We start from the raw sequence: 25,812 nt of genomic DNA, 5'->3' as shown, positions 1-25,812 counted from the left end.
TCGCTGTGGTCGCCACACTGTGCCGAACACGGGGACAGCAGAGAAACCGGAGATGGACTCTGGACACCTATCACAACATGGCTGTGTAGGTTTATTCCATGTCTGAAAAAAAAATTGGAAACTCTCGGATGAGCCGTCCTGGTTGGACTCGGGGCCTCTGAGGTCGTTGGCTCAGAAAGAGGAGGGAGAGTGGGAGTCCTGGTTCAGAGCGACAGGCCAGAAAGCGCGAGTTCGGGGGAGAGGGACGCCTGGGTCTCCGCACACTCAGGCCGAGGGGGTTTCCTTCGGGGGCCGGGGTAGGGCTGACGGGGGCTTGTTTAAGGGGCCATGACTGAAGAGTTCCCCAGCTCCTGGCATCTGGCCACCGCTGTAGGTGGAGGAGTGGGTGACCCCCCCAAAGGAGCAAGGGGCAGCCCCGAGTCCCTGGAGCTTCCCTGGGTGCCTCAGGGAAGTGATCGGAGAGCGGCAGAGTGGTCTTGTGGGGGACCTTGGGCAAGGCCCCTGAGCTGTTCCCCATCTGCCAGGATGGACGGGGCAGAGGGTCAGGCCTTTCATTTGGGCTCTAAAAGCAGTGCGTGGAGTCTTGGACACCCAGGACAGATGCCATCCTAGAGCCAGGAGCTTGGGGGCCACCTCCACCCCAGCGGCAAGGAGGCAGCAGCCAGGGCTGCCGTAGGTGGGCCCCTGCTGGCCAGGCACTGAGGCAAGAGGGTGTCCCTGGGGGTCTCTGAGCCCCTGGGCATCACCAGCGGGGCCCTTCCCCTTGCTGCCTAGTCCTGTTCCTGCCTCCAGGGGACAGCTGCAGATGTCCTGTGATCTCTGAGTGAGAAGACCCCTGCCCCCTCCTCTTTAGTTGTCACCGTGGGAATGTGGCCAGGTTCAGGGGTTTGCCACCACTGGTGGTGGCTCAGGGGCAGTGTGAAGGAGGCTGGCCACTGCCCACCCGAGACCACCAGAGGTGGAAGCCACTCGAGACCAGTCCCCAGTTTCCAGTGACCCCAGCTTCTGCATAATAGGGAAGGGAGACGGGGCCTGAGTAATGGGGTCCCAAGCTTCCCCAGACATCGGGGGACTGCTGCACTTATTTCGGTGAAAGCCTCAGACATTGGGCTAAGCACTGTCCCCTGCAAGCAGCAGTTCCCAGTCGGGGCCCACAAGGTGCCGCAGAGCCCCTTCTCCTGTGCCTCCCCCTTCCCCACTGACCAACCCCCGCCTGCCCCTGCCTGTCTGCTTTCTGTCATTCCTTCTGAGCCACCTTCCTTTGGAGGAAAAGCGGCTTAGAAGCCAACATTCTAGAAGATGCACTTTGGTCTGAGATACTAATTCAGGTGCCCTAGGCATGGGTCACAGGCTGAGTTCTTGGGCTGGTCAGGGTTACGGGTGACCTACCCAGTGGGCTGCCCGTGGCCTCCAGGTGACTGAGTGTGAGCTGGTGTCCAGGCTTCCCTCGAGAGGCTGGGGAAGGCTCTAGGCCTCAGGCCCTGGGTGGAAGCAAGAGTCCTTGCTCTCTGTGGCACCAGAAGAGGTTGGGCAGAGACAGTGTCAACCCTCAAACGTGGGGGCCTGTGGCCAAATTAGCCACTCACTTTGCCCGCTCTGAGGGCCCTCGGGGACTGAGAGCGTGACCCTCTCAGGTACTGCCCCCGGGTGGGAGCCGCCGGACGATCCAGACACGGGCTCTGAGTGTTCACATCCAGAGGTCTCCCCGTCTCCACGCTTCGTGGCAGCGAAGACCCAGACGAACCAGTCGGGGAAAAAAGCTCCGGCCTCCGTGGTCCGATGCGCCACCCTCTTACACCGCACCCCTCCAGCCACCCAAACCCAGACGTTCCGCACTCCAAATTCGGGATCTCCGGCAAGCAAGGCAACTGCAGGTACCAATGGCCTCCGTTACCCCACACTTCCTCCACGCCCGTTCTCGCCACCTGCCACAGCTGTGCCCGGGGTTGGTGTTCCGTTGCAAGAGCAAGGCAGGAGGTCCCATAGTGCTCTGGGACAGATCTGGGTCCCAGCTCTGGCTCTGGCTGGCTCTGGGACCATGGCCAGCCACGTGGCTTCTCTGAGCCAGGTTTTCTTCCCCTAAATCAGAAGGGGTTTACAAGGATATTTGCAAACATTTTTTTTTTTAAGTAGTAGAATATTTTTTCCCAAATCATGGCCTAACGGGCCTGTTTTATTTGGCCTTATCAAGGTTTTTAAAAAAATTTTTTTAATTAACATTTGAACATTAGGAGATTTTATGTAAAACTTTTGATTTCTAGCTGACATTGAAAAGTCAGATCTCACAGTCCTGGGCCCACTTTCCTAAAGGGCAGCAGTCGGCTGCCTCCTTTAATAGGGCATGTGCTCTCCAGTTTTCCAAAGTCCCCACCACTCCCTATTGCCTCCCCAACACAATGGCCATGTGGCAGGTGTCATTTCTCATTGTGATCACACTGTTGTCTGTCTTACATCCAGCCCAGTTCATCCATTTATGTCACCTGCCTGGACTGTCGGCATGAGTTTGCATCTCCCACCTTTCAGAAAACTCAAACAAAAATCTCATTTCAACAAGGATCTGCTCTCTATGAAACAGGATGGTTGTGGTTGACCTAGAGCCTTGGTTTCTTGGCCTTCCCCTACCTGGCACTACCCGTGAAACCCCTCCATGAGAGATAGAACCAGCAGGAAGCGGGTGGCTGCCAGCTTCAGCATTTTCCAAGTCCATGCAGCAGAGGGCTCTGGCTCCAGAAGAGTGAACAGACAGTAGGAAGTTCCCAGCGGTCATTTCCTCCAGGACACCTGATCAGACACGCTGTGCTGAGCAGCAGCTGTCAGGAATCCTTAGATTCGTACTTGGGTGGAACAAGTCTCAAGCTATCTGCCTGCGTCATGTGGGTTGTAGGGTGGAGTGATGGTTGGTGCTTCTGGGACTGTGGGCCTTTCGGTTGCCCTCAGGAGACCAAAGCCACTTCTTGAATATGTAAACGATCAAGCTGAGGACTCGGGTAAAGGAACCACTTGATTCATCTAGGGACTAATGACCAAGCTGCGTGACCAGCTGTGCTTGCCTTTACTGTTTAGTTCAGGAGGCTAATTTTTGGTAATAGTGTGGTTCTTTGAAGATGTATTTATTTGTGCTTAGATCTCCCAAAAGGATAGTAGTTAATCAGCCTTGAAGGTAATGGTTTTTTTAGGTATCATGTTGAGAAACTTCAGTAACCGTTGTGTTTTTGCAACAGTAGTCAAAAATTAGTTAGAAACAGACTGGTCATGATGGTGTGATTGGTGGTAAATATTGGCTCAACTAAATGATGGAGTCATGGCTTTTGAATCTTGCTTTTACTCTTGTGCTTTGTGGCTAGGAGTTTTTACGTCTGCAATTTCTGCAGGGAACTGCCCACAGGGGCTGGTGTGGTATGTGGCAGGTCCGGAACCTCAGCGTCGCCCACGTGAGCATCCAGCGAGCTACAGGGCATGCCTCGGGCTGTTTCGTGTGCCTGGGAAAACGTGCCTGGTGGGGGTCACATCTGGGCAGGTCAGAGGGCACCAGTTTGGGAGCAGGAACCTGCAGGGCATATAAGATGGTGCATGCTGGAGGTAGAAGTTGTTACTGCCCTCATTGTCCTGGAATGAGTGGCTCTTCATGTGTTTATGAACATGCCCGTGCGTGGGACCTCACCTCTGGTACTGCACGTTGGTTTTCAGCAAAAGGTGCTTGTGGCAGGGAAAGGCGTTCACAGTTTGCATTATCACCTGAGCAACGGAGACTAATTTAAGAGTTTGCATCCTCAGTTGTGCCAAGTTCTACCAATGTGTGGATCAGAACAGAAATCCTCTGTAGATGGGTACTAGTGTCCCATTTGTACACAAGGATTAGGGTGGAAAAGGGAGTCACTTCCATACCCTAGACCTTTTTAAAAAGGCAGCGTCTGCCCTAAGTCGAAGTCTTAGTCTGCTATCTTAGAGGGTTAGCAATACATCCAGCCCCAGGAACTTGACAATCTCACTCTCTACTCTGTTTTTTCACCTGTGAAATGGGAATGACAACATAGCCCTCTTAGGGCTCTTGGGAGGATTAAGGGAGACATGGGTGTAAAGTATCTGAACCAGTGCCTAGCACATAGTAGGTGCTCAGTAAACAAGCCCCCGCCCCCACCCCCAACCTCCCCCGACAGAGAACTGAGCTTTCTTTGCCAGTTTACAGATGCTGTCTTGAAGCCTCAGTGCTGGCATTTTACAGACACATTTTGAAGGGAGGGTCGTCGTGAAGTTGGCAACAGCCTCTGCGAGGAGGAGGCTGTATCAGAGGCCCTGCTACGGGTGGGAGGACCGGGATTGAGCAGGGCCTGGAGGAGCTGCCTCTGGCTTCCTTCCCCATCGTCCCTACAACCATCTGGAACCTCCGCCCCAGCGTCTGAGCACTTCCCCTTCTGGAGTAGGGTGGACCAGCAAGAGTGGCATTTCCCAAAGCAGCTTCTCAGGATCACCAATTTTGTGGGATATTATGGAATCTAATATTTTTAAAAACAGGGATCTCTAGGAACCCCTATTACGTTTGGGGAAGGCTAGTTAAATAATGCTAAATGGGTCTCTTTCCGGTCAAACTTTCCAGAACCTTTGATGTCTTTGTGCAAGTTGTTCCTCCTTAAGAAAGGGACAGGTCAGCTGCACACCCCGATTTGACTTAGTCTCTGAGGGCTTCATCTCCTGGGTCATCCAGCGTCCCGTCGTGCCACGAGCACGTTGGAAACGCTGGGTGTCTTCCAACTCAGGTGTTCTGTCTCAGTACCTTCTGCAGGTGGCAGGGGCTGCGGGGGTGGGGGGGAGTGGGCGGCTAAATTCGTGGTCATGGTTTCCCACCTGGTGGGACCTTACCTCTGCATCGTGGGGGTTTCCAGAGAGCACCTGGGAGAGGCTGAGCCCCTTTGGAAGGTGCCAGCCTGTGAGCAGAGACGTCCCAAATGTCACTCGGGGAGCCAGTCCCTTCGCGATTGAACTCTGACCAGACCTCACCTGGGCTTTGGCTGCCAGGGGTATGGGGCTGCCCGGGCTCTCCCGGTCATGCCTTTTGTCCCAGGTTGCCCTCCCTGCCACCAGGGACCATCGAGCTAATGGAGCTGGAATCACCAGAGCCAGTCTGTCATCGTCCTTGCTCCTTTGTGGGGGCTGTGGCCGCAGAACCTGACAGGAGTGGTGGGCGGTAGATCCAGATGACTTGATGTCACAAATGTGGGAGACCCAGGCCCATCTGCCATCTGCTCTCTGGCAGGATTTCATGTGTGTGCTCTTGGGCAGGTCACCCCACCCCCACCCCTTGCCTGGACCTCCTGGGCACCGCCTGGAGGGTCTCTTGGGGCCCCGGCAAGGAATCAGGCCACTCAGCTGGGCCTGGCAAGCTAGGGAGGTCTGGCTCGGGGTCCCGGGACCCTCACTCTGCCCAGCCCAGGGGCCGCCTCCTGCATGCCCCTCCCCGAAGACCCAGTGCTGGCCAGTCACCACTGTTTCCTCCCTCCCTCTCCTGGCCCCCACCCAGCAGAAAGCGCTTTCAGTCGGAGAGTAGAAGGCAAAGCACAAAACCACTTTGAGGAGACGAACAGCAGCTCGCAGAACTCCAGCGGTGAGTGTGCCCAGGACGCCATCCCGTGGGGCAGCTGCCACCTCCGCCCCCTCCCACTCTGTGGGCTGGGGCCTTCGCAGCACATGACGGATCTTGTTGGGAGGAGGCTGGGGGCCGGGGATTGGAGGACGTCCCTTTTCCTCCAGGGACGTCCTGCTGGGCCTCGGGCATCACGGGGACTGTGGCTCCTCTGTCTCCCAGTGGAAAGAGGAACTGCCCTCTCCCCATCGCCTGCCTGTAGCATCAGCTCAGCTGGCCCCCGATGGTTGGGCCTAAGAGAGCCATTGCCGTGTTTTTAAGGTAAATGTCTCAGCTAGTTTCTTTCCAGGAGAGGCAAAGGGGGTGCAGTTGAGAGAGCCCTAACTAAGCCAGAGGCCCTGCTTTGGACCTGGGGCCATTAGAACAAAGGTTCCCTTCCAGCGCCTACCACTCAAGTGCCTTTGCCGGACGTTCCCAGTGGTGTTTGGCGCCCCCTGATGGCTGGCTCGTGCAGGACCTCAGCCAAGCCCCAGAGCCTCTAGAGCAGCAGCCACTGTCCCCACCAGACCCGGGGTCAGCCTGGCAGGGCGGTGGCTGTGTCCAGGAAAGGCACAGTGAGCCAGTCTGTGCAGTGAGAGCCAGGGCAGGCGAGGAGAGGAGTTCTGACATTGGGGTTACACTGGGGTGAGGCGCCCACTCACTTTCTTGCACAGTTGAAGTCGAATTCACCCACTGCCAGGTGTCAGCCTGTGGCCAGGCACTGTGCTAGGCACCACCTGGGTGTAGACAGGTGACGGACGGGGCTCACCTGTCAGGGCCTTGATGAGATACCCAGGGGCACAGACTGCAGCGTGGAGGCGTCTGCCTAGCAGGAGGAGCCCGCCGTTGGGCTCTGGCCCCCGTTCGAACCCCAGTCCCACCACTTACTGGCTGGTGACTTAGGCTACAGTCTCTTCCTTTCTGCTCTGCTGTAAAGCGGCTTGAAGAACACACGTGGCCCCGTGGTGGTCGTAAACATCTGGCGAATGCCCACATAGATTCCGCACTCCGAGGTTGGAGTGGCTTTTTTTTGTGTGTGGTTATTGTTGGGCTTTTTTGTTTTATTTGTTTTTAAGTAAACCAAGTGATTTGATGACTGCCCTGCGGGAGGGGGTGAGATTTTAAGCAATGTAATCCACATCCCCTCTCCAAGAGTTGGGCCTCAGAGGGGTGGAGTGACTTGCCCAAGGCCAGGCAGGGATAGGTAGTGGTGCTGGGCCTGGAACCGAGGTCTCCGGGGGTGCCCTGGGCCCCCAGCCAAGCCATGCTGCACCCGCTGTGCGTCTCCCGCCACCAGAGCTGATAATCACGATTGGGAACAGTGGTACGAGTACTGCTGCCAGCAGCCACCATTTATTGAGCGCTTACTATGTGCCTGGCTTGTGTTCAGAGCTGTATGTGTCTTATCTGTCTCCATCCTTACCACAGCCCTGTGGGGGTCGGTGTTACTGTGATCCCTGCTTTTCGGATGAGGAAACTGAGGCTCAGGAGAGGTCGATTGTTGTCCCAGGCCCCCCATGTCGTAAGTGGTGGAGCCGGGATTGCCTGTCTAGTCCATCTGGGCCTGCCTGCATTTGGGCCTCACCAACCTCCGGCAATGCCAGGAAGCGAAGGGGAGATGCCAGCGAGCAGGAGGCCTCAAAAGCACAGCCCCTCCCCGTGGCTGCTCTGGTGTTTGGTACCAAACACTCCCATCCTGGTGCCAAAACCCAGAAGCACCTTCCGGCTCCCTGTCCTGCAGTAAGCCACCACGTGGCATCTGTTACCAGTTTTCCTGCAGCCTTGCTCTGCAGAGTTGGGGTGTCCTAGCAGGGTGGCCCTCCCTGGTATCCCCAGCACCCAGGGAAAACCAGGATTCTCTGAAGGGCATGGCCTCCGTGTCCAGCCTCCCCCGGCCCCAGCCCAGACGGTGAGCCGCCTCTCAGCTGCTCCCCTCTTCTGAGAGCCCCATCTGGCTCCCTGGTTATTAAGAACAAAAATTATAACGATCATCACAAGACAGCAGAACTGGAAGAGACTTAGCTAAACTGTTTCTCTTTTGCAGAAACTGCAAGTCCCCTGATTTCCAATCCTTTCCCTCTCCTGCAGAGTAAGTGCTGGTCCCGTCGGGGGGCTGGAGAGGGCGAGGCAGGGCAGGGAATGAACTCAGCCGGCCACATGCGCCCAGAACCTCCCCTGAGCGTCTGACCCGGGTTGTATGCAACCAGCCCTGGGCCGCCCTCCCGGGTGGACCCAGCAGCTCTTAGAGACAGGCGGCGGGCCCAGCCCCGGGCGGGTGGAGGCGTTTGCACAAGGATGGGGCAGAGCCCGGCGGGCAGAAAGCCTGCCACCCCCAACCCCTGCAGGAACTCAGGCCTTCCCAGTCAGGGTCACCGGCAGCCTCAGGACACCTCTCCCGAGCCCCATCTCAGCTGTCCTCTTCCCTCCATTCCCTCGCTCTGCTTCCCATCCGTCTGGCTTTTTCTTCTTCCTCTCCTCTGCCGTCTTCTCTGCCGGGCACTGGCTGAGTGCTGGGAGCCGAGGGTGGAACGCTGGGGCCCGTGGGCACCCTCGCTCCCGTCCGCACCTGCCTTCTCCCCTCCTCGTCTCTCTCCTCCTGTGCCCTTTCCCCGCCTGGTCCCCATTTCCTCCTTCCTTTCCACAGCCTTCTCCACTCCTTACCCTTCTCTCTTGCTGCTTGTTCCCCTCTCTCCTCTGCCCTCGTGTCCGTGACCTTGGCTTGTGTTCATTCATTCATTCATTCATTCGTTCATTTACTCGGCAAATGGTGACCTCCGTGTGGCTCCACAGGCAGAGACCTGGGCTGTGATGCAAATGCGACTCGGTCCCTGCCCTGACGGGCTCTTGGTCTGTTGTCCCCCTGCCCCCATCTCAGGTGCCCAGAACAGCGGCTGGCACGCAGTAAGCACTCAATAAATGCCCACTCGATTGAGTTAAATGGTCTCTCTCTGCATGGCTTCCTCTCTCCATCTCTCTTTCCTCCCCCGTCTCTCCCTCACGGGTCTGGTGACAAGGGAAGCAGACAGGCTAGGCCCAGAGCCCCGGGGTTCCTACTTCCCATGCTGCCTGCAGCGCAGCAGAAAGGCGTCCGCGTCGGGTCTGCCCCTCACGCGGCTGCCTCGGTTCTCCCCGCAGAACCCTACACCTGCGGCGCCTGCGGGATCCAGTTCCAGTTCTACAACAACCTGTTGGAGCACATGCAGTCCCATGCAGGTAAGGGGCCCGGCGGTGCTCTGGGCATGGGGCTCCTGTCCCCTCCCCTTCCTCAATTCCTGCCAGTGGAAGAGACGCCAGAGCCTGGCCGGAGGCCCCTGGGGAAGGCCACTCTCTCCAGGAAAATGGTCACTGGACGTGGAACCTGCCCCCAGGGAGCTCCAGTCCGTCAGTCTTTGTCACAGGGTGGTCTTTGCCCTGGGGTGCAGCACAGTCCCTGTGGGAGCACGGGGTGGGGGGTGGGGGGCAGAGTTGATTGAAGAAGGCTTCCTGGAGGTGGTGGCTCCTGGGCTGGGGCCTAAAGGCCAGGTGGGAGCTAACTTGAAAAGACATCCAGGTGGAAATGGAATGTGTTTGAGATCAAGGTGAGCAGAGGCAGAAGGTGGAAGCGGAGAGGTGTGTGGTCCGAGGCACGTGGGCTAGGGCCCATCTCAGAACAGCGTCGTTCATCATAACGCTCGTGGCCTGGAAAGCAGTTGTCCTTAACCTTGGGCACACGTCAGAACCGAGGGCCTCACAGATTCCGAGGCCCCACCCTGTGTCTGATTCTGTAGGTCTAGGGGTGGGGGACTAGGTTTTGTACTCACAAGTCTTCAGGCAGTGCTGCTGCTGCTCTGGGGTCCGCACTTTGAGAACCACTGCTCTGCAGCTGTGGCTCCGTCACGCACGCCCAGGCAGCCTTTCACCGAGCACTTGCCACCGCGTGACACAGGTGTCCCTTGCTCCAGCTTGCGGCGTCAGTTCCCTCACTACGTACCGCCCAGCCTCTAAGCCACACCTCAATTGTGGGTTTTTGTCACAGCAGGACCCACCTGCTGGTATGTCTGCTTTAGCCAGGGCGACAGTATTTGCTGAAACAATTCTTAGTGGATTAACGTACAAATCATTTATTTCTCACTCACGTTACAGCCTAGCAGGCGACCTAGTTGGGCGGCTTCCACGCGGTGATTCAGGGATCCAGGCTTCTTCCCTCTTGTGGCTCCACCCACACCCAGCTCCCCAGGGTCCTCTCTCTCTGGTGGGGGGGGGATTGAGGCTGTGGGGAAGGCACAGTGCTTTGCCACTTCAGAGCACAAGTGACACATGTCCTAGATGCTTAAATTCCAGTGGCAAGAATTAGTCACATGGCCAGCCTGAATCCATAGATAGAAGTCTGCCCAGAGCCACTGCCCAGGGACAGCTAGACACTCTGCAAAGGAAAACGAGCTGTCCCTCCCCCACCTCCTCAGAGTAATCCTCTAGAGACACTAGAAGTGACGTATGAGAAGTGCCTGGCACGTAATGGTGGTTCAACAACTGATAGCTACTGTTACTTCTCCTGTTGTTGTTGTTGTTATTTGTATCCCTCTTAGGTTTACAGATCCTTTGTATTAATATCGTCCTCCAGGTCTGGCCTCACCAGCACCTCTTTTAGGCTAGGTGCTGTTCTATTAGTATAACCTCTGTCCATTCATTCATTCAGCATAAATTTATTGGGTATCTGCTACATACTCATCACTAATTCAGATGATCTTTTGGGGGGGTTGTTATTTGTTTCTATTGAACTCTTTAAAATCAGGACAGAGCTCTGGAGTAGCAGCCAAGACACCCGAGCCCCAGTCCTGCTCTGACTGCTGTGCCTTGGTGCTGTGTGACTTCCAGCAGGACACTCTTGTCTCTGTCTCCCAAACAAGAACCCTAGGTCCCCAGCTGCCCTCCTCACACCAAGCGTCCCATGTCTCCTGCCTCCCTCTTGCCTTTGTCGTCAACCAGCCCTCACCAGGGAAGGCCTTGAATGCCAGCTCAAGGCATTTGGACCTGACCCCATGGGGAGCCAGGAGCCCCAGGCTAGTGGCAGCAGTGGGCGGGCTGCTTGGGGACCACAGCCTGAACATACCTCTTGGTCCTGAGACTCCGATAGCCCAGCCTCCAGTGTTCCTCCTCCGAAGTCTCTTGTGCCCCACCTGTGCCCCCTCCCGGCTTCTGGAAGCTGACGGGTAATGAGGGGTAGAGCCTGGGTGCCAGCGCTTTCCCATCCCTCGGGCAGGTGGAGGACCAAGGCCATTAAAATGCAAATCAAGGCTGAGCCTTGCGGTGGGCCCACCTCTCCCAAGCGTCTTGACTTGTTTTCCACGCGGAGCTGTGGGCTGCTTTGTTCTGGTCCGGCGCTGCCAGAGAATGCCTTGCCCGCAAATCCAGTGCAAAGCCAGGCGGAAGCCCAGCCGCACTGAATCGGGATTAAAGGATTGGCTCCATAGAGAGAAATTAAGCGTCATGAGCCACGCAGTTCACAGCACCGCCGATAAGGAGGATCAGCCTTGAATAACACCAATCTCATTAAGAGGCTGCTGAGTGGCACAGGGTAATTCCCACTAATAAACGTCCTTTCTCTGCTGCAGGGACTCTGTCTTGCCTTGGTGACAGTTGAGCATGCTGTGGCAGTAATATACTAACGAGAGCGAACGTTTAGTGAAGTACTTTCTGTGTGTCAGGTGTTGTCCTGAGAGCTTTCCGTAGGCTGTTTCATCAGGTTCTCCTGAACAAACCTATTGGGTAGTTGACATTTTCGTCCCCATTATACAGATGACGAAACTGAGGCTCAGAGAACGTAATTGCTGGCCCTCAGTTGCATAGCTCATAACAGTATCTAATATTGTTGGAGCTTTTACTTGGTGCCAGGCCTTGTTCTAAGAGTTTCACACATACTTGCTCATTTAATTCTCAGAACAACCCTCGGAGTTATATGCCCATATTAGCTCTAATATGCAGATGAGGAAACTGAGGCACAAAATGGTTTTGTGACTTGTCCAAAGCTATACAGTCAACAGTGGCAGAACCAGGATCCAAACCCTCGCAGTGAACTCTAAAGCCCGTGCTCTCGGCGTCCACCCTGTGCAGCCTTGGGTGGACCCTGGCAGAGGATGAGCAGAGATGGAGGGAGCCCCCTCATCAAAGTGCAGGCAGGAGGGACGTGGGGACTCTCCAAGCAGCAAGCAGGTTGGCAACTTGGTGGTTTTAGGACTTTGGAGGTGGCCACACCTGGGTTTGAACGCTTTGAATCTCATCGCCACTCTGGGCCTCAGTTTCTTACCTGTGAGGCAGGTTTATTCAGTATTCTCTGCAGGGCTGGGTGAGGGTTCCAGAGATGCCGGACGTACAGTGTTATGGGCTGTGGCACATTCTAAGGCCTGACAACAGCAGGTGCCTCTTTTTCCATCCCCTGTTAGAAATATCTGCTTTCTCCTCCCTGCAAAAGTCTCTCTCTGGGAAACCCTTAATTCCAGCTTTGCATCCTGCCCTTTGCAGACACAGATGTGTGTGGGACAGGGGAGGGCACGCAGGGGTAGCCACAGGTAAGCCTTATTTCAGCTCAAGCTATAAATCAAGCCTTTTCACAGAGGTTTTACCCGGTACTTCACTTATACCAGGACTGGTATCTAGGGGATATGGAGGAAAAAAATGTTTTAAATCAACCAATACTGCACATTGTTCTCCAATACTAACTTGAATAATCTCAATTCTAAGTCCTGCAGGAAGACAGAGAATGAGAGAATTATCCTACAATTTACCCAGCTCCAGAGGAGGGGAAACTGAGACCCAGAGAGTTAAAGTGACTAACTTGGTGTCACGCCCACAGCCATGGCAGAATTGGGTTCAGAGCCAGGGCTCTCATATCCCTGTACTTTAGTGGAGAAAGTCAACAAGAAAGGTTGCTTGTTTTCATTGTAAAGCTTGTTTCCCCTTTGTGAATGTCAGGTCTGTCCATGAAAGGAAGTGTATTCTCTGCATTGGGAAAATGTGGAGAAGTGAGAAAATGAAGAATCAGCCATAAACTCACTATTCAGAGCTAACCACTGTTTGCAACTTTTAAAGGGTTTCTTTACATTCTATTTTAAAATTGAATTTATGGAGCTATAATTTACATAAATAAAATTTACCAGTTTGAAGGGTACAGATTGATGGGTTTTGACAAATGCATACGGTTGTTCAACCACCATCACGATCAAAATGTAATATGACCATCAACCTAGAAAGTTCCCCCATACCCGTTCGCAGCCATTCCCTTTCCCCTACCCCAGCCACTGGCAACCACTGTCTGCTTTCTTTTGCTATAGCTTTGTCTTTATATGGAGCTATTGGCATTTAATCTCTTATGTCCGACTTTTTTCACTTAGCGTGCTTTTGAGATTCATGCATGTACTATGTTGTCAGTATAATTCCTTTATATTGCTGAGTAGTGTGGATGTATCACTGTTTGTTTATCCATTCACCAACTGATAGACATTTAGGTCTCCAGTTTGGGGCTATTATGAATAAAGCTGCTATGAACATTCATGTCCAAGTCCTTGTGTGGACATATATTTTTAACTCTCTTAGGTATATACCTAGGAGTGGAAATGCTGGCTCATATGATTACTTTATGTGTGCCCATTTGAGGAGTTGCCAGATCATTTCCTAAAGTGGTTGCACGATTTTTACATTTTGTCTAACAGTGCACGAGGGTTTCGATTTCTCCACATTCTTGCCAGCATTTTTTATTTTTGTGTATTATTTCCCATTGAGCAGTCAGTTGTTTTTTAAAGAGATTAAAAGTGAGGGGATATGTTTTTTATATTTATCCACACACATACAGTTTGTAGCACTCGTTTCTTTCTGTATATTCAGATTCATACGTGATGTCATTTTTTTTAGACCTGAAGAACTTCCTTTAATATTTCTTATAAGACAAGTCTGGGGTTGAGTTTGTTTGGTTGGTTGATTGGATTTTTGTTCGTTTGTTTGTTTGTTTTAGTTTTGTTTTGTCTTAAAGTCTTCATTTCATCTTTATTTATGAAAGATATTATCACTGGATTTAGAATTTTAGGTTGCCATTTTCTTTTAGTACTTCTGTTGTCTTCTGGGTTGCATAATTTCTGGTGAGAGGTCTGCTGTCATTCTTTTTTTCTTTTTCTTTCTTTCTTTTTTTTTTCTTTTTTTTTTTTTTTGTTGTTCATCTATATATAATTTTCCCCCCTCTGGCTACTTCTAAGATTTTCTCTTTTCATTGGTTTTCAACAATTTTATTATGATGCAGTGCTGTGTGCATTAGTGGTGTTTTCTTCATGTTTATTTTCCTTGGGGTTTTTTCATCTAGTTTTGAAAATTTTGGCCATTTTTTCAAATATTTTTTCCACCCCACTCTCCTTTTCTGGGACTCTCATTTTATATTTGCATGTTTGTGTGTGTGTATGTGTGTATTAAACTGCTTGATACTATCCATGCTCTGTTCATTTACTTTCATCCTTTCACCCTGTTTTTCATGTTGAATAGTTGGCCCTATCTCCAAGTTCAGTGATCTTTTCTTCCATGGCATCTAATATACTTTTATCCTATATGTTACATTTTTATATACATTTTCTAGAAGTTCTACTTTAGTTGGTTACTTTAGATTTTGTTGGGTTTTTTTTTCACATTTTTCATTTCTCTCCTCATCATATTTTCCTTCATTGAGCATATTTATGATATTTACAACAGCTGTTTTTAAGGTCCGTATTGGCTAATTCCATCATTTCTGTAATTTCTGGGTCTGTTTCTGTTGATTAGTTTTTCTCCTGAGTATAAGTCATATTTCCTACTACTTATTGAATACTCAATATTGTGAATTTTACAATGTGGGGTGCTGGATTTTGTTGTATTTCTTTAAAGAGTGTTGAACTTTGTTTTGGCTTTCAGTTTAGTTACTTGATGGTCACTTTTATATTTTTCAGGCTTGCACTTAGCATATTAGGGCAGATATGGATCACCCTTTAATGTGTGGCAGATTTAGCCCCAGTGATATAAAGGGGACTCTACCCAATTCCTCATGCATTGAAGTCTCTCCATCCTGACTGATGGCAATACACATTGTTCCCACCCATGTGTGTGAATCGTGGGAATTTTTCAGCTTACTGCTTTCTATTAATAGTAATTCTTTCGCATGTCTTGTGGAATTTGGCCCTGCAGATTAATGTTCAGCAGAGACTCAGGGGAGCCCTACTGAAGGCCTGAAACGATCCTATACATGTCCAGGAATGGCCATGCATAGAGGAGAATAGGCATATGCCAAATACTTACAACTGGATATAACTGCAATAGGTACAAGTTTAGAAATATACAGAGGACACACCCAGGAACTGGGGACCTGGGATTATGTCCTAGCCCTGCCACTGTTTTCTGTGTGATCTTGGGTAAATCCTTTCCTATATCTGAACTTCAGTTTCCATATCTTACAGCGGGGGAGTTGATAATTTAATACTTTGCATCTTGTAAAGGGCTTTGGTTTGGTTTTGTTCATTTAATAAAATCTCTAGTAAATATACTAAAAAGACAAAAACACGCTTTAAAGAAGTGGGCGTGTGTGAGGTGCTTTTGGCCACTTGGAGCATGACTGGTGCCCCTTCCTCCTGTAGCAGAGCCGGAACTCTGTGGCTGTGTAGGGTGAAGGCGTAGGGTTCCCAGCCAGGCCTCCCATTCACTGAGAGTTTACCCTCTACCCGGCGCTGTGCGCAGCTCTTCCTGGCATTATCTCTTGTTAGTCCTACCAGCAGTCAGGCAACGTCATGTCATTACCTTCATTTTTTCCAAGTGATAAAAATGAGGCTTTGTTAGCACACACAGTTGTCTGTGGAGGAGCCAGGGTTTTAACCTAGGCTTGGGTCCCGAAGGCCACATTTTGCTGTCACCCACCACACTCTAGTTCTCACCCGTGAAGGTAACACACTGTCCTGTCTGTGCCTACAGCTGACAATGAAAACAACATCGCCTCCAACCAGTCCCGATCGCCACCCGCTGTTGTGGAAGAGAAGTGGAAACCGCAGGCCCAGAGGAACAGTGCCAATAACAGTAGGTCCCCTCAACCAGGGTGGCCCCAGGGGCTTGTGGAGGTCCTTGCAGCGCCCGCTCTGGTCTTTCTGCTCTGCCCCCACTCCCACCACTTGTGCCTTCTGTGACAAGGCAGGGTGGTGCGTAACAGCTTCCAAAGCACTTTTACACCTGAGACCTCATTTTCAGGAATTCTCAACTCACAGGCTGAGCTGAAGGAGGCCAGGGAGAGGAGGTGATTTTTTATTTTTATGATCAGAGCGCACCTATTAGTGCCAGAATCAGAACTAGAACCCATCTCTCCACGATTTCTATTGGTTACTCCTTCCTGACCCTATGGTCCTATGTATTTTATTTCCTAAAGATTCCTATGTTAGAGGCAATTGAAGAGGAAAAAGTTTAGACTAGTTGGCTTCAAAGGTCTAGATGAATGACACATACCACAGGTGTGCTGCACACATAACCACATACTCCATTCCTATGCTCATGGCAGACATTACTAATCAATCGTAGAATGTTATCCCTGTGAGGTCGGCACATGTTAAAAGCAGCCAGCACCACCAATTTGTGTGCAAGAGGAAATCTATTCGTCATTCCTACTACTAGATGCTTAGAGTATTAGGCTGCTGTCAAACCGAACAGTCCCAAATGCCAGACTTAATCCCGTCTCTCTTTGTGTCCCCTGCCAGCCACTACTAGTGGTTTAACCCCCAACAGCATGATCCCCGAGAAGGAGCGGCAGAACATCGCAGAGCGGCTGCTGCGGGTCATGTGCGCCGACCTGGGTGCGCTGAGCGTGGTCAGCGGGAAGGAGTTCCTCAAGTTGGCCCAGACCTTGGTGGACAGTGGCGCCCGCTACGGGGCCTTCTCGGTCACCGAGATCCTGGGCAACTTCAACACGCTGGCGCTGAAGCACCTGCCACGCATGTACAACCAGGTGAAGGTGAAGGTGACCTGTGCCTTGGGCAGCAATGCCTGCCTGGGCATCGGCGTCACCTGCCACTCGCAGAGCGTCGGGCCTGACTCCTGCTACATCCTCACGGCCTACCAGGCCGAGGGCAACCACATCAAGAGCTACGTGCTGGGCGTGAAGGGCGCGGACATCCGTGACAGCGGCGACCTGGTGCACCACTGGGTGCAGAACGTGCTGTCGGAGTTCGTGATGTCGGAGATCAGGACCGTGTACGTGACGGACTGCCGGGTGAGCGCGTCCGCCTTCTCCAAGGCCGGCATGTGCCTTCGCTGCTCAGCCTGTGCCTTGAACTCGGTGGTGCAGAGCGTGCTGAGCAAGCGGACGCTGCAGGCCCGCAGCATGCACGAGGTCATCGAGCTGCTCAACGTGTGCGAGGACCTGGCGGGCTCCACGGGCCTCGCCAAGGAGACCTTCGGGTCGCTGGAGGAGACGTCGCCGCCGCCCTGCTGGAACTCGGTGACGGACTCGCTGCTGCTGGTGCACGAGCGCTACGAGCAGATCTGCGAGTTCTACAGCCGCGCCAAGAAGATGAACCTCATCCAGAGCCTCAACAAACACCTGCTGAGCAACCTGGCGGCCATCCTGACGCCGGTGAAGCAGGCCGTCATCGAGCTGAGCAACGAGAGCCAGCCCACCCTGCAGCTGGTGCTGCCCACCTACGTCAGGCTGGAGAAGCTGTTCACAGCCAAGGCCAACGACGCGGGCACCGTCAGCAAGCTGTGCCACCTCTTCCTGGAGGCGCTCAAGGAGAACTTCAAAGTACACCCCGCCCACAAGGTGGCCATGATCTTGGACCCGCAGCAGAAGCTGCGGCCCGTGCCGCCCTACCAGCACGAGGAGATCATCGGCAAGGTGTGCGAGCTCATCAACGAGGTGAAGGAGTCCTGGACCGAGGAGGCTGACTTCGAGCCCAGCGCCAAGAAGCCCCGCTCCGCCGCCGGCGACAACCCCACAGCTCAGGAAGACGACCGGCTTGGGAAAAACGAAGTGTATGATTACCTGCAGGAACCCCTCTTCCAGGCCACCCCCGATCTCTTCCAGTACTGGTCGTGCGTCACCCAGAAGCACACAAAACTCGCCAAGCTCGCCTTCTGGCTCCTGGCGGTCCCAGCCGTGGGGGCCAGAAGCGGGTGTGTAAATATGTGTGAGCAAGCACTTCTAATCAAAAGGAGGCGACTGCTCAGTCCAGAAGATATGAACAAACTCATGTTTCTGAAATCCAACATGCTTTAAGACTTCGGGGAAAAAAAGAAAGAAAGAAAACAAAACAAAAAGCGAAGAGAACATTAGAAAAAAAAAAAAAAACACACAACACTGTCACAAACAAAGAAAAGGAATTTAAGTTCTAAACACTGTGGACCTCATTATAAATGCCCCCTGGAAATGTAAGTGCTTTTCTTCCGTGTTTGCGTGCATGTGTGTACACACCCACACGTGTGTGCGTGTCTGAACACACATGCTGTGGTTGTGGGGGTGTGCGGGGCTCTGTGCTCATCTGCACGGCCAGAGAAGCTCTGCACACGCGTGCGCGCGCACACACAACCCTGGTGCATGCACACACGCCTGTCCGCGGGTGCGTGTGCATCGAACTGGGTGTGTCAGGAAAGCTGAGCGATTGGGAAAGAGGGAGATGTTCCACCTCCTTTTCTCAGTGAGGGGGCTTTAAAGACTCTGTTTTCAGGTGTGCAGATTGGTAGAACGCTGATGTTGTGAAATGTTCAGGCAGCTGAGATCTGAAGTGACTTGACGCTCTCTGTCCTTCACCCCCTGGTCCCCCGTCTCCCTCCCTGCCCCCGTCCCAGCCCTCCTGACCTCACTGTACAAACCCTCCCCACCCCACACCCCCCCCCCAGCTGCTCTGCCGTGGATTCTCCAAACTGCATCAGACGGACAGTTGCTGCACTGGACTTTGTTTCTCGTTCATCTTCAGGGCATTGAGCTGCTGCCTTTGTGACAGCCCCCGGTGTCCCGGGGCAGCCGCCTTAGCAACACACCTATCTATCTCCCCAAATCAGGAAAGGAGACTTTAAAAATATAAAGCTGACATTTTGCTTTATAATATAAGAGAGAAAAAAAAAAAAAGACATTTTTCAGAAAAGTATAGACACTGTCTCCACTCCTTAATATTTTTTCCTAACATTTTAGCAGTTTTTTACCTTGTTTCGGGGATTCGTTTTATTTCTGCAAATTTGGTTTAGACTCTGCTAGGAGGCACTGAATGTCTATAACTTATGTTTTTTGGAGTTTTGTTTTTGACTTGCCCCTTTTGTCCCTCAAGTCACACTGTAAACTAGCTCGTCTCAGTGGTATACTCAGTATCCTAAGGTTTTGCTTGGCCTTCCCTGCACAGTTCAGTTTTCGTGTATTTGGGCAGCCGAGACCAAGGTCTTGCTGTTTGGAGACTGGGGTGGGGGAGGAGTCGCAGATTCCACAGGTGTGGGGTTTGGCAGAAGCCATAGGGGCAGCGGGTGGCTTAGGAGTCCTGAATGTAGGTGGGAGAGCCGCCCTCCCGGTCCGCTGCGTCTGGTGCCGCGAATGTCCGATTTCTGTACCCAGAGTGCATTACACTACTCCCACCTCTCTGACCCTCGCAGTGCCGCAGGGACCCCTGAGTCCATCTGTAATCATGTCCGCCACCCCTCAGACCCGCCACGGCCTCTCCTCCCTTCCCAGGACCCCAGGGGTTCTGGGGTCCCCACATGCGCCGCAGACCTTGCAGGACAGCGGTTGAGCGCGGTGCTGAGTGGGCCAAACAGCTGAATTGCAAGCATGGCGAGGCATTCGGCCGCATTCAACCTGATGCTGTGAAAGGTGTCGTTAGGATTTTCTGTCCTGTGCCCCGGCCATTGCAATATAGGTTCTGCACACACGGTCCGGTGCCGAAAGGGTGCACCCCACTCCCATCAGGAAAGGGGGGTTCCATGAGGATCGACGCTCAACCCCCATCGCTGCTCCCAGTGGATAAAGTTCTGGTGGTGTCATGTGCCCTGGTGGTCCCACACGCCCCAGTGACCGTGGCCGTGGGACAGGGATGGTTACACTCAGGGCTTCAGGCCGAGCATGACCACTGTGGGGGGCTGTTTGCGGAGGCACCATCTGCCATGCTGGGGGGCGGCAGAGCCAGTTCCACCCCTTCCCAACAGTAAAGCATTACTCACTGCGAGATACCTCGACTACCAAAAGCACTGTACTGCAGCCCTCTCCCCCGGTCCGTGGCAGGAGGAGGAGTAAAGTTGTTTTAAAAACTCAAGAAGGCTGAGGATTGTGGACCCAGAACACTGTCCTGGGGGCCAGGCCTGCACACTTCGCCTCATGAGAACTGACCCAGCTCTCCCCTCCGGAGTCTTGGACATGCTGAGATGGATCTAACGCCCATCTCCACGTTCGCTCCAGCAAGCTGTGGTCTCAGGAACCACCACGCCGTTTCCTCTCCTGGACAATTCTAGGTATTTCCTCCTGGGGGCCCACCCTCAAATGAGCCTCCATCCGCACTAGCAGGAACAGGGCGAAATCTGAACAGGAACCTAATGTCACTTCCTGAGAGTATGGAAACATCAACAGACTTTTCGATTGGATCTTCGGGGCCATTCCACAGGGTGACCTCGAGGCTGCTGATGATTGACAGATTTCTACAGCAGAAGGGCCCGCCAGCCTCGCTTGACTGCCAGGGAAGGGGCCATGGCCTGGAGACTTTAACCACGCAAGGAGGATGGGAGCTGCCCACGCTGTGGGAGCAGAGCCTTGGCGCCCGTCCTCCCCCTACTTGGAGTGGAGCTGTGCTGGGGGTGCCCTGCTCTCAGCCAGTTAATTAGAAAGTAGGCATTTCACTTTCTTGCAAGGCCGTCAGAAACCAAGCCCGGGTGTGCATTTAGAGCACTCACTACTCTCTGTGGAACATGGGATGTCAGCCCTCCAGAAAGGCAGAGTCAGTCATATTAAACTCTAGGAATCTGGTCATAGGTTGTCACCTCCTGTCCCATTCTTCCTTTCCACCTCAGTTCAGTGCTTAAGGTTGGGCTTGCCTCGCAGGTTCCGTGTGATGCCACTGGGTACTCAGAAAGCTGTCTTCTGGGGCTGCCTGGTCCAGAGAACGGAGTGGCAGTGGTCATTTCTCTATTGCAGCCTCTGGGTCCCCAGAAACTGACGTTGCCAACAGGAAAGGCTGTACCAAGGTGCCCTCTCAGTCTGCTTCTCACGCAGGCCACTCTCATGCAGGTCCTGCTGCAGCGAACAGCTTAATAGAACCCAAAGATCTGACAGGTCCAGCCGCCGGCCCCTCGTCTCCAGCAATATCCACCTTACCAAATTCTAGTTCAGCCAAAGGATTGAGACTGGCTCTTCCAGCTCACCTCCCAGCGCCTGGCCTGGCCTTCGCTTGTGGGAGGATTTTGTCATCTGCCCACCCAGTTCTGAGGCCACTGTAGGTCCGTCCACCACAACCCACTGGGGGATGGGGACCAGGAAGTTGGGCCGTTTCTACCATGTTCTCAGCAGACCGAGGTAGTTGCCTGCTGACTCGGGTTAGCTCACCTCAAGACAGGTGATTCCCAGGACAGAAATGGCCTTTGTTTTGACATACAGCCACCCAAGAGGGGAGGTGAAGAAAACACGTCTCCACTTGGCAGGTCCTTCCCCCCTTCCCTGAGGTCAGCTTGCTTCACCAGCAAAGCCCAAGCCGAGGACCGCAGCGTCATGGGGGGTCCCTCGGGCCTGCAGTAGCCCGAGGAGTCTCAGGGCCACCAAGAGCAACGGTGCCATCCTGGTCACGGGTGGATGCCCTTGTCTCAGCACTGTTCTGCCCCTCCTGATGCCCAGGCCAGCCAGCCAGGCCACCTTCCCATGGCATTTGGAAACCAAGAAACAGGTGCCACCTGAGCAAAACGGCCTGTGGGTCATCTCTGGGGTCGGTCTCGCAGCACAGAGGTCACCTGCTGCATCGCGGGTGAGGAAGCTTCACCACCGTCCGCCCTGGAGCTCCACGCTTGGCATTTGGGGATCGGCTCTTGGCTGGGAAAGGGGTACCAAGACTCCTTGGCAAGGACAGAAGGGCAGTCCAGCGACACAGGTGAGAAGCTGTGGTCTCCAGGACTCTAGGAAGACACTAGGTGCGTAGGCTGGCCAGAGTCCTCCCTCTCAGTTTGACCTTTTATTTCCTGCACTTTCAAGAAACACCAGAGAAAACTTCTACAGGGCGTGTTTTCCACTGTGAAGCTGGACCTCTGTCTTGAGGAGTCCGCTGTTCTCGAGCAGTGCCACCTGCTTCCCCTGGACTTGGGTGGACTCCTTGAAGAGTGGGCACCTGGAGAGATGTCAGGGATGTGGCACATGCTCTCTGGGGGGGCCACGGAGTCATCAGAAGATTTGAAATGAAGATGGGATGTGGAGGGAGAAGGGAGGGCCTACGAGATGGCCCAGCAGGGGACACTGCCCAGATCTTGTCACCGTGATGGATGTGCTCAAGGAGAAGGTGCACAGGGCATGGCACTGGCACGCAGCCACCTCCTGCCCGACGAGCGGCACCGAGTTCGTAGCTTTGCCCTTGCCTGGGGAGCAGTGGCAGTGCCTGTCTCTGCGATGCAGCTGGCGGACGGCTCCTGGGAAGGCGGATGGTTTAGACAGAACCAAGAGACTAAGTAAGGCCCAGCTGTCCCCTGGAGCCAGTAGACGGGAGCGTCTGTCCCGGCCAGCTGGGCCAGCGGGAGAACCGGGAAGGAGGCTGCCTCTCCCTTCACTGTGGCTAATGTTTGCTAGGCCAGTTATGGTGAACCAATGATACAGTGTTTTCCCTCTTATGTTTCCCTCCTGGTTTCCCCTTTTCAGGGTTTTCTGGGGGATTTCATTGTCGTAGTAGTTGTTGTTTTTCTTTCTCTCTCACTTGGGTTTGAGGATCGTGGTCGGGGGCGCGCTGGCCTTTGCAGAAGGAGCCCTGTGGTTTCTGGGGAAGAGGCACCCGCCGAGGGTGAAGATCGTCAGGTCACTGTTGGACACGTTCGTGCCCCGACCCACGACCGTGGGTGTCGCTTTAAAGATTCGATTCCTGTATGGAGGAGGATTTGCTAGGTTTGCATTCGGGCCTCACCCACCCCTGCGTCCCACTGGGCACCTTGACTCTTCAAACCAAAATTCCTTAAAGGGGCACAGCCCAGCCTTGTCCTCAACCTCAGGGGCCTGGCATTCCTGTGGCGCTTCCTGAAGTCCAGGTTGGCACAGACTGGGTCTGAGGCCAGCCGGAAGGAGGCCCTCCTCCCACAACCCAGGTGCCAACCGGTCTCTGCCCAGGGCCCTCCCTCCGGCCCGGCCAGGCTTCCCAAGCGGTGAGCGAGCACGTGGACTGACACGGGGCCGGGCCTCGCCCGCCGGGAGGGTGCACGGGCCACACTGCAGTCCCCGGGCAGCTCATCCAGGGCCCTTCAGCTCCCAAGCATCAGGAAATCATTTTGTAAAACCACCTGAAGCAGAGATATTTTTTAAAAAGCGTAAATTATTTTCAGTTTTCTGATCCTACCTTTTTCTTTCCACGTCAGTGATGCGTTCACATCAGGTAAATCTTGAGAAAGCCTTGGTGCCCCCCTGCCCCCAACTCAGAACCCACGTGCGTGCACACCCACCCTTTCTCAGTAGTTAAGACGTTCTAGGCAATACCATGGACACATCTGTGTCTCTCTCTTCGAGTGCAAGAAACTCAAGTCATCTTTAAAAAATACAAAAAAAAAAATTTACAAAAAAACAAACACAAAAAAAAAATATCTTTTTTAGGCCAGAGTTTTCTACAGGTATTAATGAATATTTTTCTTAATCCTTATAAGTTTTATGTGTTTAATATTTCTTAATACCGGTAGCATTAATTTATACTTTTGTAGCAACACAATATTTTTATAAACAGCCAGTGCTTGGCTCAAGTCTTCACGAGGGGTTTATGCAGGGCCATCTTGGGGACCCTGTGTACCATGTACTGTATTTAAAAAAAAAAAAGTTACCTAGTGTCACACTTGCTGTGTTAATTAAAAAAAAAAGACGTTGTGTGCGGTCTCCTGTACCGTTGGTGTGGATCCAACAGCTCTCCAAGGAGTCAAACTGCATGGGGGTTGAGTTGACGGTTCTTATTCTGATATGTAAACCCCCGAGACCAAACTTGAGGGTTCTTTTAGGGTTTTCTGTTTGTCCTTTGGGTTTTTGTTTCACTTTGTTTTGGTGCCATTTCTCCATTTACAGCCAGATCAGTTTCATGATGTTTAAACCTTTTACTGATGTCAAATGGAGGAAAGGAATACAGAAAAAAAAAAAAAAATTTGTTTTTACAAAGTAATAAAATTTAAAACTGAGCTGTTTAAATGTTGCTGTTTTTTACCTGTCTGTTTTTGTCCAAAAGTGGAACATTCCCAGGGAGAAGAGGAAGGTTCCACTGGGTTCCTTAAATCGCCAAAAGCCCCAGCCCAGGATTCAGTACCTCCCCCACCCCCTGAATTCTTGCAGCATTATTTCCCAGTTGGTTGATGCCAAGGCAAAAAGACGTCCTTTTAACGGTTAGAGAGGATCAGTTGCATAAATGATTTCATGTCAGTGTTGTATTTATGGTTTTACAATAAAATGACCTTTAGGAAGATGCAGTGTGTGGTGTTTTTTCTTGGGTTTGGGAATGGGCCGTGCCACCCAGTTAGGAGCAGAGCCTCTGCAGGGCGCCAGGGGTGACAGCTCACTCCGTCCCGAGGGGGAGGCTGCTTGGGGCTGGGGTTGTCGGCTTCTCACCTGGGAGCTCCTGGCACCAGGCCCAGCTCAGCCACGTTTGATGAGGGAGGGACATGGCCAAGGAAGAAGGGACCCCTGGTGGGATGCGGAGCACTGCTCCATGGAAGGAGGGAAGGATTTAGTCTGAGTCTCCAGACCCAATGTCTAAGGTACACGTCCAGGTTCGCCCTGACCCGCGGTCCCCCGTGAGGCTCTCGTGCCCCAATTCCCAACGGCTTTGGCCTCCCAAACTGCGTGACATTACAGCTGTTGTACGTATCGTCCATGACCCTGGGGAAGGGTCCTGATGGCACGAGGGACTCCATGGTGAGCTGTGGGAGGCCAGCCCCGGTGGCCTCGCCCAGAGCCCAACAGGAGCGGACAGGAACCAAGCCAGAGGCAAGCTGAGGACAGAGGACACCACCAGCGGGTCTCCCACTGCCAGGACAGCCCGTTAGGAGGCGAAGCTGCCATCCTGCCATCAAGGTGAGTGACAGACACCCCAAGCCCTGTCTTTACCACGTGTGGGTAACTCTTAAAAGTAGAGGATGTGTTAACTCCCATCACCTGAAAAACTTTCATCGGGTCACACGTGTCACAGCGTGAAGAGGCTGGTTAACCCGGGCCAGCCTCCCGCAGGGCAGCCCTGCCCTCAGACCCTCCTGGTCCTGCGTGGGGGCTTCCTGCTAGGCCAGCCGCGTGGCATCCCTGAGCCAGCAGCTGAAGTGTAACCGAGGCTGGCTGTGCCCCCCACACTGAAAGTCTCGGGTCGTGCTGTCGCCTAAGGACTCCTCCCCCACGCCTTGAACAGCACAGTCAGGTAAGGCCCGGAAGCCCTCACAGCTGAAGGACCAGCCTCTGGATTTTTAAAAAATTGTTTTAAAAAGGAAAAACAAAAGATACGTTTCTTCATTAAGCAGCCACATTTATTTTGTAACAAGTTGAGTGGAACCAGTGACTTCGAGGGAAAAACTTGAGGTGAGACTATTTAAGACTCGAGTGACTTCAGGGAAGGGGCATCCGCTGTGCTAAGAAGGACGCCTGGCACCTTCCGAGATGAGCAGTGTGAACTCCTGTGACTCGGGGTCCCAGGCGTGCTGCACCCATCCCACCCCCAAGGGATAAAGTCAGGATACATTGATTTTTATTTATTTATTTTTTTTTGGTTTTTAGTGACAAGTTGTAGCACGTGTCACAGAGACAAATGCCTCGGGGACCAGGCAGGTTGGCGAGCAGGGCTAGTGAACCACCAGGTAAGGCCCTTCCGGGGGTGGGGGCAGACGTCTGTCTCTGCTAAACTCTGGCCCGCTGTTGGCGTCACGATGCAGGCCCGGGGCTGCCAGGACTTCTGTTCCCAAGAGAGTTGGGAAGCCCAGATGTTTAGGGGGAAGCTCAGGTTTTAAATGGTGAACTCAGAGCTGTGCAAACACACCCTAAGTGCCAGACGTGCACCCGCTGGCTGAGC

The 25,812-nt window shown here is 53.1% G+C and overlaps 1 protein-coding gene across 4 annotated transcripts in view; it reads left to right on the top strand.

Moving 5' to 3' along the window:
• Window positions 1-21,421, top strand: part of ZNF618 (zinc finger protein 618) — a 160,238-nt gene extending 138,817 nt beyond the window's left edge. For 2 of the 4 annotated variants that reach the window (XM_045563554.1, XM_045563556.1), the window contains 5 exons: window positions 5,519-5,599; window positions 7,662-7,706; window positions 8,753-8,830; window positions 15,569-15,670; window positions 16,339-21,421. In XM_045563554.1, coding sequence (XP_045419510.1) covers window positions 5,519-5,599; window positions 7,662-7,706; window positions 8,753-8,830; window positions 15,569-15,670; window positions 16,339-17,855 — 1,823 coding nt within the window. In that variant the 3' untranslated portion in view covers window positions 17,856-21,421. Of the gene's footprint in view, window positions 1-1,634; window positions 1,875-5,515; window positions 5,600-7,661; window positions 7,707-8,752; window positions 8,831-15,568; window positions 15,671-16,338 lie in introns of all 4 variants that reach the window. The other 2 variants (XM_045563557.1, XM_045563555.1) reach the window with 2 other exon arrangements.
• Window positions 21,422-25,812: the final 4,391 nt, after the last annotated feature.

The sequence above is a fragment of the Lemur catta genome, chromosome 10, assembly GCF_020740605.2.
Source record: "Lemur catta isolate mLemCat1 chromosome 10, mLemCat1.pri, whole genome shotgun sequence".
Taxonomy (NCBI): Eukaryota; Metazoa; Chordata; class Mammalia; order Primates; family Lemuridae; genus Lemur; species Lemur catta.
This window is presented reverse-complemented; position numbering and strand designations above follow the sequence as displayed.